We start from the raw sequence: 12497 nt of genomic DNA on the forward strand, positions 1-12497 counted from the left end.
TGTCATCATGTCTACTTACTCCAGGTGGGTAATGTAATGCTGGGTAGTCAGTGTGGAGACTGAGTTTGCCAGAGGTGTAGGCCACGTTGTTGGCCTGGGGTTTGTCCTGTACTTGCCATGTATGCCTATAGAAAGAGTTAGAAAAGTGCCAATAGGTCATTATTAATGAGAATTAAATGTCTACTCTCAAATGTGCTGGGCACTAATGACCAAGCCATTCTGTAAGGAAACATCTTCAAAATGTAGAAGTGCAATAGGACATGGTAAAAGTTACTCATTCTTAGCGGCGAGCCATTACTCATAAACAATATAAGATGTGGCAGTTTTATATTAAAACATTTAAAAAATATTAAATGTTTATAATAAACTTAAACTAAACTTAACTAAAACCAGGTATATTTTAAGGAGACAAGATGGTGAACTGATAACAATTGGTTGTAGTATTACCCAACTTACCTAAAAATACTCCAAGAAATTACAAAAAGTAAACAAAAGAAACCAACTCAACTCCAAAGTATTCCAAACAGGCACTGGTACCTATAAGTAAGCCAAAAGTTAACCAATAAATGACCCAAAAAGATCCCCAAGCAGGTACTCAAATACTACTACAAAACTATTCACGTAGTTAATCATTTCAGTCTACACTTAGTGATAGTGCGACCTAGATTCATATTTGGGTGAAATAACACTCACCCTGAGTTGTTCTTGAAGGCCCATAAAGTCATTTTTCTCGACAACCTATAATTCAACTCTTTCCCAGCCGGGAATTAGCTTTATTATCTTTGTCCAAAATCCTTAATTGTGTGTACCCAAAAACAAAAGCTGCTTTGTAAGCAGAACTAAAAAACACTTTATTAAATTAATTAATGGGTTGCATAAATTGTTTTCAACTGCACACTGACAAAACAGCTTTCAGAATTTGGCACTATGCAAACTGGCACTATGCAAACTACACTGCTCCAAAAAATTAAGGGGAACACTTAAATCACAAATTGGGTCTTGATGAAGGAAATATATTAAAGATCAAAATCTTTACTGTACATTGTGTCATTTATTGAGAACCAAATGACATAACCACTGTCAATGGAAACCAAAATCACCAACTGATGGAGGGCTGGATTCAGATTCACCACCGAAAATCTATTAAACAGTTGAAATCCCAGGCTGTTCCAACTCACATGAATTTCATCATGGCTACTCATAATGTGACTCAGAAGTGTGTATGGCCCCCACGTGCCTGTATGCACTCCCGACAATGTCTGGGTATGCTCCTGATTTGGCAAAGGATGTTGTCCAGGGGGATCACGTCTCAGACCGCCAATTGAGCTGCACGGTGCTGGGTTGGGAGCACAGATCCTACTAGAGAATGCCGGGCCCTCATGGAGCCTGTTTCTGACAGTTGGGTCAGAAGCATGCATATCAGTAGACCGCTAAAGGTCATTTTGTAGGGCACTGGCAGTGCTCCTCTTGTTCCTCCTTGCCCAAAGGAGCAGATAGCAGTCCTGCTGCTGGGTTAATGCTCTTCTACAGCCCTGTCCATCTCTCCTTGTGTAACGGCCCGTCTCCAGGTATGTCCTACATGCTCTTGAGACTGTACTGGGAGACACAGCAAACTGTCTTGTGACGGCATGTATGGATGTGCCATCCTGGAGGAGCTGAACTACTTGAATGGGCTGCAGGTACTGTCTCATGCTACCAGTAGTGACAAGGACACTAGCAAAACACGAAACTAGAGAAGAATCAGTCAGGAAGGAAAGTGTTAGGTCCTGTCTTGGCAGGGGTCCTCTATGCATCTCTATGCACCTCGGGGTCACACCCAGGGCCAGCGTGCAGAGGTGCCTCTAGGCATCTCTGTGCTGCATTTTTTTATTGTTCCCAATTAGAGGCAGCTGCCCTGCATTGCCTCTAATTGGGGACCCTATTTAAGTTGCCCTTTTGGATTGCTGTGTTGTGGATCATTGTTTGTGCCAGTCGTGTTTGTGTGTTGTGGCTCAGTTCACGATTTGCCTCTCCTTTTGTTGTTTTATACTTCAAAATAAAAGGATGTTTCCCTACACTCGCTCTGTGCCTTGTGTCCTGCCTACTCTAAACCATGATAGAGAGAGTATTTCTGTGTGGCCACCATCTGCAAATGCATTCCTTTTTGGGGGTTGTGTTCCTGTTGCCTCTCTAGTGCACCTGTTGTCATTTTCATTTGCACCAAAACAGGTGATTCTGATTCACAAACCCTTATGCTTCCTAACTGGACAGATTGATATCCCTGAAGTTTAAGTGACTTGGTGTTACTGTGATGATTACTTGTTCCCTTCATTATTTTGAGCAGGGTATTTTATGAGCAGGGTATTTTTTTATAACCACCACACACAGCCTCTGTTATTCGTTAATTATATTATACAGTGGGGAGAACAAGTATTTGATACACTGCTGATTTTGCAGGTTTTCCTACTTACAAAGCATGTAGAGGTCTGTAATTTTTTATCATAGGTACAAATCATTGTATGATTTTTAAATAAATAATTTGCATTTTATTCCATCACATAAGTATTTGATCACCTACCAACCAGTAAGAATTCCGGCTCTCACAGACCGGTTAGTTTTTCTTTAAGAAGCCCTCCTGTTCTCCACTCATTACCTGTATTAACTGCACCTGTTTGAACTCGTTACCTCTATAAAAGACACCTGTCCACACACTCATTCAAACAGACTCCAACCTCTCCACAATGGCCAAGACCAAAGAGCTGTGTAAGGACATCAGGGATTGTAGACCTGCACAAGGCTGGGATGGGCTACAGGACAATGGGCAAGCAGCTTGGTGAGAAGGCAACAACTGTTGGCGCAATTATTAGAAAACCATTAGTAACACATTAGTAAAAACTCGGGCCTGGGAGGAGTTCGGTGAGGCCATGGAGAAGGACTATCGGCTGGCCTCGAAGAGATTCTGGCAAACCATCCGGCGCCTCAGGAGAGGGAAACAGTGCCCTACCAACGCTGTTTACAGTAGAGGTGGGCAGCTGTTGACCTCAACTGAGGATGTCGTCGGGCGGTGGAAGGAGTACTTCGAGGATCTCCTCAATCCCGCTGTCACTTCTTCCATTGAGGAAGCAGAGGATGAGGGCTCAGAGGTGGACTCGTCCATCACCCGGGCTGAAGTCACTGAGGTGGTCAAGAAACTCCTCGGTGGCAAGGCACCGGGGGTGGATGAGATCCGCCCTGAGTACCTCAAGTCTCTGGATGTTGTGGGGCTGTCTTGGTTGACACGCCTGTGCAACATCGCGTGACGGTCGGGGACAGTGCCTCTGGGATGGCAGACCGGGGTGGTGGTCCCTCTTTTTAAGAAGGGGGACCGGAGGGTGTGTTCCAACTATAGGGGGATCACACTTCTCAGCCTCCCCGGGAAAGTCTATGCCAGGGTTCTGGAGAGGAGAATACGGCCGATAGTAGAACCTCGGATTCAGGAGGAACAGTGTGGTTTTCGTCCGGGCCGTGGAACACTGGACCAGCTCTATACCCTCTACGGGGTGTTGGAGGGTTCATGGGAGTTTGCCCAACCAATCCACATGTGTTTTGTGGATTTGGAGAAGGCATTTGACTGTGTCCCTCGCGGCATCTTGTGGAGGGTGCTTGGGGAATATGGGGTCCTGGGTCCTTTGCTAAGGGCTGTCAGGTCCCTGTACAACCGAAGCAGGAGCTTGGTCCGCATTGCCGGCAGTAAGTCAGACTTGTTCCCAGTGCATGTTGGACTCCGGCAGGGCTGCCATTTGTCACCGGTTCTGTTCGTAATTTTTATGGACAGAATTTCTAGGCGCAGCCAGGGGCCGGAGGGTGTCAGGTTTGGGGACCACACAATTTCGTCTCTGCTCTTTGCAGATGATGTTGTTGTGTTGGCCCCTTCTAACCAGGACCTTCAGCATGCGCTGGGACGGTTTGCAGCCGAGTGTGAAGCGGTGGGGATGAAAATCAGTACCTCCAAATCCGAGGCCATGGTCCTCAGTCGGAAAAGGGTGGCTTGCCCACTTCAGGTTGGTGGAGAGTGCCTGCCTCAAGTGGAGGAGTTTAAGTATTTAGGGGTCTTGTTCACGAGTGAGGGAAGGATGGAACGGGAGATTGACAGACGGATCGGTGCAGCTTCTGCAGTAATGCAGTCGATGTATCGGTCTGTCGTGGTAAAGAAAGAGCTGAGCCGCAAGGCGAAGCTCTCGATTTACCAGTCAATCTACGTTCCTACTCTCACCTATGGTCATGAGCTTTGGGTCATGACCGAAAGGACAAGATCCCGGATACAGGCGGCCGAAATGAGCTTTCTCCGCAGGGTGGCCGGGCGATCCCTTAGAGATAGGGTGAGAAGCTCGGTCACCCGGGAGGAGCTCAGAGTAGAGCCGCTGCTCCTCCACATCGAGAGGGGTCAGCTGAGGTGGCTTGGGCATCTTTTTCGGATGCCTCCGGAACGCCTTCCTGGGAAGGTGTTCCGGTCCCGTCCCACCGGGAGGAGACCCCGGGGAAGACCTAGGACACGCTGGAGGGACTATGGCCTGGGAACGCCTCGGTGTCCCCCCGGAAGAGCTAGAGGAAGTGTCTGGGGAGAGGGAAGTCTGGGCATCCCTGCTTAGACTGCTGCCCCCGCGACCCGGCCCCGGATAAGCGGAAGAAGATGGTATGGTATGGTATTAGTAACACACTACGCCGTCATGGATTAAAATCCTGCAGCGCACACAACGTCCATCTGCTCAAGCCAGCGCATGTCCAGGCCTGTTTGAAGTTTGCCAATGACCATCTGGATGATCCAGATGAGGAATGGGAGAAGGTCATGTGGGCTGATGAGACAAAAATAGAGCTTTTTGGTCTAAACTCCACTTGCCGTGTTTGGAGGAAGAAGGATGAGTACAACCCCAAGAATACCATCATCCCAACCGTGAAGCATGGAGGTGGAAACATCATTCTTTGGAGATGCTTTTCTGCAAAGGGTACAGAAAGACTGCTCCGTATTGAGGGGAGGATGGATGAGGCCATGTTACGCGAGATCTTGGCCAACAACCTCCTTCCCTCAGTAAGAGCATTGAAGATGGGTCGTGGCTGAGTCTTCCAGCATGACAACGACCCGAAACACACATCCAGGGCAACTAAGAAGTAGCTCCGTAAGAAGCATCTCAAGGTCCTGGAGTGGCCTAGCCAGTCTCCAGACCTGAACCCAATAGGAAATCTTTGAAGGGAGCTGAAAGTCCATATTGCCCAGCGACAGCCCCGAAACCTAAAGAATCTGGAGGTCTGTATGGAGGAGTGGGCCAAAATCCCTGCTGCAGTGTGTGCAAACCTGGTCAAGAACTACAGGAAACGTATGGTCTCTGTAATTGCAAACAAAGGTTTCTGTACCAAATGTGATTGTGAATTTTCTGGGTTTCTGTTTTAGATTCCATCACTCATAGTTGAAGAGTACTTATGATAAAAAATGAAAGACTTCCTCATGTTTTTTAAGTGGGAAAACCAGCAAAATCGGCAGTGTATCAAATACAGTGGAGCAAAAAAGTATTTAGTCAGCCACCAATTGTGCAAGTTCTCCCACTTAAAAAGATGAGAAAGGCCTGTAATTTTCATCATAGTTACACTTCAACTATGAGAGACAAAATGAGAAAAATCCAGAAAATCACATTGTAGAATTTTTAATGAATTTATTGATTAATTCCTCGGTAAAATAAGTATTTGGTCACCTACAAACAAGCAAGATTTCTGGCTCTCAAAGACCTGTAACTTCTTTAAGAGGCTCCTCTATCCTCCACTCGTTACCTGTATTAATGGTACCTGTTTGAACTTGTTATCAGTATAAAAGACACCTGTCCACAACCTCAAACAGTCACACTCCAAACTCCACTATGGCCAAGACCAAAGAGCTGTCAAAGGACACCAGAAACAAAATTGTAGACCTGCACCAGGCTGGGAAGACTGAATCTGCATTAGATAAGCAGCTTGGTGTGAAGAAATCAACTGTGGGAGCAATTATAAGAAAATGGAACACATACAAGACCACTGATAATCTCCCTCGATCCGGGGCTCCACGCAAGATCTCACCCCGTGGGGTCAAAATGATCACAAGAACGGTGAGCAAAAATCCCAGAACCACACCTAGTGAATGACCTGCAGAGAGCTGGGACCAAAGTAACAAAGGCTACCATCAGTAACACAATACGCAGCCAGGGACTCAAATCCTGCAGTGCCAGACGTGTCCCCCTGCTTAAGCCAGTACATGTCCAGGCCCGTCTGAGGTTTGCTAGAGCATTTGGATGGTCCAGAAGAGGATTGGGAGAATGTCATATGGTCAGATGAAACCAAAATATAACTTTTTGGTAAAAACTTAACTCGTCGTGTTTGGAGGAGAAAGAATGCTGAGTTGCATCCAAAGAACACCATACCTACTGTGAAGCATGGGGGTGGAAACATTATGCTTTGGGGCTGTTTTTCTGCAAAGGGACAAGGACGACTGATTCGTGTAAAGGAAAGAATGAATGGGGCCATGTATCGTGAGATTATGAGTGAAAACCTCCTTCCATCAGCAAGGGCATTGAAGATGAAACGTGGCTGGGTCTTTCAGCATGACAATGATCCAAAACACACCGTCCGGGCAACGAAGGAGTGGCTTCATAAGAAGCATTTCAAGGTCCTGGAGTGGCCTAGCCAGTCACCAGATCTCAACCCCATAGAAAATCTTTGGAGGGAGTTGAAAGTCTGTGTTGCCCAGTGACAGCCCCAAAACATCACTGCTCTAGAGGAGATCTGCATGGAGGAATGGGTCAAAATATCAGCAACAGTGTGTGAAAACCTTGTGAAGACTTATAGAAAATGTTTGACCTCTGTCATTGCTAACAAAGGGTATATAACAAAGTATTGAGATTAACTTTTTTTATTGACCAAATACTATTTATTTACCAATAAATTCATAAGAAATCCTACAATGTGATTTTCTGGAATTTTTTTTCTCATTTTGTCTCTCATAGTTGAAGTGTACCTATGATGAAAATTACAGGCCTTTCATCTTTTTAAGTGGGAGAACTTGCACAATTGGTGGCTGACAAAATACTTTTTTGCCCCACTGTACATGTTCTCCCCACTGTATTTCCAACTGCCCTCAGAGATGTCTCATGATTTACCTTGTAACAATGATCTCTCCTTGCAAGTATTAATAAAACTGCTAATTGTGCCAAGATACTTTTGTCTCTGCACCTACTACTCCTAAAAGTTTGTGTTCTATTCGCTGGAATTGCCACCGAATTTGTGGTGCTCACCTGGACACCTAATCCTGACCGTTCCCCATGCAGGTTAACCGTCCATAGCCAGGGCATAAAATTCCCTGGAGCTCACACCTCCCACGGAGGGTTATCCTAGCTGGGGTGCAAAGTCGAGCGGCACATTAGAGAATGACCCGTGACAGCTCAGTACAGGTTGCCGAAGGACAAAATTAAACTCCGGTAGTAAGACATGGTCAGCTTGCTATTGGGCACATTAATCAAAATTAAATACATCTGACAATTCATTTTGGTGGAACTGTCATCACATACAGAGGCCAAGTTAACAAAAATGCAGCATTCCACTAGTGACCTGGCCTTTCCTTTGGAAGCAATGAATAATGAACTTGAAAGGTTAATGATCATTAGAAAACAGATATTTGGTATTTAGTTTCAAACTGTGGTACCTTGTGTCTGAAGGACAACTTGAATCTGTGTGGCAGTAGAACAAGTCACTTTCTCCAACATTCAAACTCTACTTTGCTGCATTACTTGATCTTCCATCAAGTTCTCTCTTGTGGCCACATCCAAGGAATTTGGCTAGAGTGGCATGGGCTGTTATCCTCTTGATAACATTACATATGATGAAAACAGAAAGCTCAAGGATCTGTGGTGATGAACTTGTGTACATGCTTGGCAAATTTTTTGTGTCTGGCAGTTATCTTGTTTTCTTTCTTTTCTCCATGCTTTTTGCAATAAACACAGTGCCTAGCAAATGCAAAGTGGTTGTAACAGGTTGTCAATAAAGTTACATCAAAACTTCATTGAAAAATTTTAACAGTACTTCAACATCAGGTACTCGTCCCCATCAGAGCAGCTGTCTCTCTTAAATAGGTCACCAACTTAAGCTTTTTGGGGGCTTCGTCCGCAGCACCAAGTTGCTTGGTTTGGGCTTCTTTTGCAGTCCCAATTGCTTGTTTCGATTGCGAAAAATGGCAAAACTAGGCTTGGACAAAGTTTAATAATTGCTTGTTTTGAAAAATTACTCCATGGGGCTTCAACAACTCAAGGCAAGTTTATTGCCCCTAAATATGAATCTAGGCGGAAACATTCCTTAAAAAAGAAACCTAAAGTACACCAAGAACTAGGAATGCACTGATATATTGGTATCAGACAATTATAGGCAAAATGTGTTCGTTTTTAATGACTGATTGCTTTAAATGTGGCTTATTTGTTTCAGGCCAATTGTGCTTCAGCCTTAATAGGTGTCCAATATGCTCCAGTAATTTTTGTATATGTTTTTGAATAAAAAAAATTCTCAGTTGCAGTTTTGTTGAGGTCTAATACCTTAATTGTTACACTTAAATTAAGGCATTGGTTAATGTACATTTACAAATGAATTTATTATCAAATAATTTATAAATTTATTTATTACATATACATTAGTAGACATACGTCTTGTTATTAAAATATATAGATAAATAGCTTTACTATGACAGAATTTGCATTTGAAATTAGAAGCAACATTTTATCAAATTTATGCTAGAGTACACAGGTACAGAAATGACAAAACATCGGTATCAACATTGACCAACTGTGCTATAAGAACATTGGCAATTGTATCAGCCAATAATTAACTTACCCATAACTCTTCAAAAGCAACCCAATTAAGGGACAGTAAGGGACACAAAAGTGAAAAGAGCTTTTCTGTATATTCTGTCATTTTTCTGTATATTCTATACACCCTGCCTTTAAAACTCAAGCAAAAATAAAAGCCCTGTGGCAAAAATACTTACATCTTCAGCAAAGAGTAGACCCTCCAAATGTTTGCCACTGTGCCATTTTCCACACATCCCAACTTCAACGTGCTAATGTTGCCACTGCAACTGATTAAAGTCCCAACGGAAACACGCTAAATAGTATGTCAACTATACTAGGTCCCATCTTTACTCTGAGTCTCTGCGCTCAAATATATGCAAATGTATGCCCGTCTATTTTGTTGGGTCTCTAGGGGTTGTTGGTTGAGGCAACATGTGGAAGGCATTAACACTGCAGCTTCTTTCATGAAATGTCTTGTGCTGTCAGCTACCACCAACATGAGGTAGTCCACCGGCTGTGGTGGGATGCTTGTTCCTACCTGAGTTATGTTTCATGGTCAACTTGATCTGGACTTGGCCTCCTAGTCGCTCCCTTGGTTCAGCATCACTGAACCAAGATCATCACAGATCGAGATGGACAGAGGCCTCCCAACACTCAATTAGGTTGCATATCCTTAACATATAGTTGATAGTAACAATACTCTTATAAAGATTCAACGATCAGGCATGACATTATGACCACCTGCCTAATATTGTGTAGGTCCCCCTTTTGCCACCAAAACAGCCCTGACCCGTCGAGGCATGGACTCCACTAGACCTTTGAAGGTGTGCTGTGGTATCTGGAACCAAGTCGGAAGCAGCAGATCCTTTAAGTCCTGTAAACAGGTCCGATCGTCCTGTTCGGACCTGTTTGTCCAGCACATCCCACAGATGTTCAATTGGACTGAGATCTGGGGATTTTGGAGGCCAAGTCAACACCTCAACTGGTGTGTTCTGAATCATTTTGGCTTTGTGGCAGGCCGCATTTTCCTGCTGAAAGAAAACGTGATTCATCAGACCAGGCCACCTTCTTCCATTGCTCCGTGATCCAGTTCTGATGCTCATGTGCCCATTGTAGGCGCTTTTGGCAATGGACAGGGGTCAGCATGGGCACCCTGACAGCAATTTGAGATACAGTAGCTCGTCTGTTGGATCAGACCACACAGGCCAGCCTTCACTCTCCACGTGCATCAATGAGCCTTGGCAGCCCATGACCCTGTCGCCAGTTCACCACTTTTTCTTCCTCGGACCTTTTCATAGGTACTGACCATTGCAGACCGGGAAAACCACACAAGGGCTGCAGTTTTAGAGATGCTCTGACCCAGTCGTCTAGCCATCACAGTTTAGCCCTTGTCAAATTCGCTCAAATCCTAATGCTTGCCCATTTTTCCTGCTTCTAATACATCAACTTTGAGGACAGAATGTTCACTTGTTGCCTAATATATCCCACCCACTGACAGGTGCCATGATAACGAGATTATCAGTGTTTTTCACTTCACCTGTCAGTGGTCATAATGTTATGGCTGATCAGTGTATGTGACTGCTTTCTGAATAAAAAAATTCTAAAGAATGAAATCAATCGGAAAATCTAACAAAGTGGCAAAGTTTAATAAATAAACCTTTGTGAATAATATAACTTCAGTTTGGCTGAAGATGGTGATGCAAAAATGGATGGAATGGTTTCTTACCCATAGAACGTCAGTCGAAGGTATCCAATCCTCTGGCTAAGGCGAGTCACCTGGCCCTGCTCAACTGGCGCCCCTTTCAGGCAGACAATGCCCGTGCGACGTAGAGCCAGCAGCCATGCCAGGGCGGCCTTGTCATCACGGAGGACCTCCTCAAAGCTGGCCGTTGGAATCTGCAGCTCTGAGCCCCAGTAAACACGCTCTGAGAGCAAAGGATATATACATACTTCAGTAAAGGCAAATCATTGTACTATCCTGCATAGAATAGTATACCATCTTGAATTGTAAAAAGTTACCAGGGCTTTCAGGTTCCCAGCTCAAAGTTGAGTAACAAGAAGGAAAATCCTCCAACTTGAAATCCTTGAACCATTGTTTTTTAAAGCCCGGAAAATTTCTGGATTTTGCTAGGTCAGAATTTTTCTAAGGCTAAGAGAACACAACTTGAAGCTGTTGCGATGCACATTTTGGCACTTTTCTATCAAGGAGGACAACTTGACACTATCGGCTCTTTGCAATGACTGAATGTCTTGAATTGGCCATGGACAGCTTATGTTGTCATAACTAAACAACCACACAGACAAACACAACAACCTGTCAATAGACAGTATATTTACTATCTGTACATAATATGTCAATGTCAATTGACCATTTCCTCTGAGGGACAGGAGGGAATTAGGTCAGCTCAATATGGTTGGAATACTCAATGAGCAGGAGGGTTAATTGAGAGAAAGGAGTAAGAAGTCTACATGTCTTTGCTGACAGCAGTGGAAATATCCACCCACTGCTATGCTCTGCACTTACCTGGCTTAAAGTGATCTTTTCATACAGGCTATGCAGTGAAGACACAGCTGCCGAGCACAAATGGTGTGTGTGCTCAAAACATCTCATAAAACATCTGTTTTCAAAGGTTTTCTTTAATATCCAAGTAGCTCTACTGGAAAAATCATCAAAGGGGATGGGAACAGCTCCGGTCTCTCTTAGTGTTTGTAGATCATGTATGTTTAGCTGTCTCAGAACAGAGTAGCCTAATGGTCTCAGGACAGAGTAGCCTTATTGCTACTGAAGCTAACACCCTGTCATTTAGCACTTGAGCAAGACAGTTAACCCTAATTGTTCCCAGGTGATGGCTGTAAATAGCTTTTTTAGCCGGTTAAATACAGGTAAAATTGATGTGTACCAAACTCACTAAGAATAGCCAATATTGAAAATGTGTTTCCCATCTGAATGCCTTTCTGAAGACAAATAACATTTATGCAATGCTCCAGTCCAGTTTCAGACTCCATCATAGTACTGAGACTGCACTCGTGAAGGTAACAAATGACCTTCTAATGGCCTCAGACAAAGGCTCTGCATCCGTCCTGTTGCTTCTTGATCTTAGTGCTACTTTTGACATTATAGAAAAAGTAGCACTAACCCTTCTCTTAGAGAGACTGGAAACCAATATTGGGCTACGTGGACATGTTCTAGCCTGGTTTAAATCTTATCTGAAAAATATCAGTTCGTATGTGTGGATGGCATATTCTCTGACAAATCAAAGGTATGTTTTGGTGTTCCTCAAGGCTCGGTTTTGGGCCCATTATTGTTCTTACTATATATGCTGCCTCTGGGTAATGTAATCCGGAATCACAATGTAAATTTTCACTCTTTTGCTGGTGACACAGTTATATATTTCGATGAAGCATGGAGAAGCCCCAAAATTAGCTATTTTGAAAGCATGTGTTTCAGATATTTTTCGTATCCCAAAAAACTGCACTAAAAAACCTCGGCATCGACCCTGACCTCACCTTTGATGAACATATAAAATAGAACTCAAGAGTTGCTTATTTTCATCTTTGGAACAAGAATCAGAAACTTTCTATCAAAAACTGATGCAGAAAGTCTAATCCATGCTTTTGTTACTTCTAGACTAGATTACTGCAATGCTCTACTTTCCAGTTACCCTGACAAATCAATAAATAAACTTC

The 12497-nt window shown here is 43.8% G+C and overlaps 1 protein-coding gene across 3 annotated transcripts in view; it reads right to left on the reverse strand.

Moving 5' to 3' along the window:
- bbox1 (butyrobetaine (gamma), 2-oxoglutarate dioxygenase (gamma-butyrobetaine hydroxylase) 1) overlaps nucleotides 1-12497 on the reverse strand; it is a 41213-nt gene that overhangs the window by 2527 nt on the left and 26189 nt on the right. For all 3 annotated transcript variants that reach the window (XM_013131490.4, XM_020055144.2, XM_013131492.3), the window contains 2 exons: nucleotides 10537-10735; nucleotides 20-125 (listed from right to left, as the gene is read on the reverse strand). In XM_013131490.4, the coding sequence (XP_012986944.1) occupies nucleotides 20-125; nucleotides 10537-10735 (305 nt within the window). The remainder of the gene's footprint in view (nucleotides 1-19; nucleotides 126-10536; nucleotides 10736-12497) is intronic.

The sequence above is a fragment of the Esox lucius genome, chromosome 2 (assembly GCF_011004845.1).
Source record: "Esox lucius isolate fEsoLuc1 chromosome 2, fEsoLuc1.pri, whole genome shotgun sequence".
In the NCBI taxonomy this organism is placed as follows: Eukaryota; Metazoa; Chordata; class Actinopteri; order Esociformes; family Esocidae; genus Esox; species Esox lucius.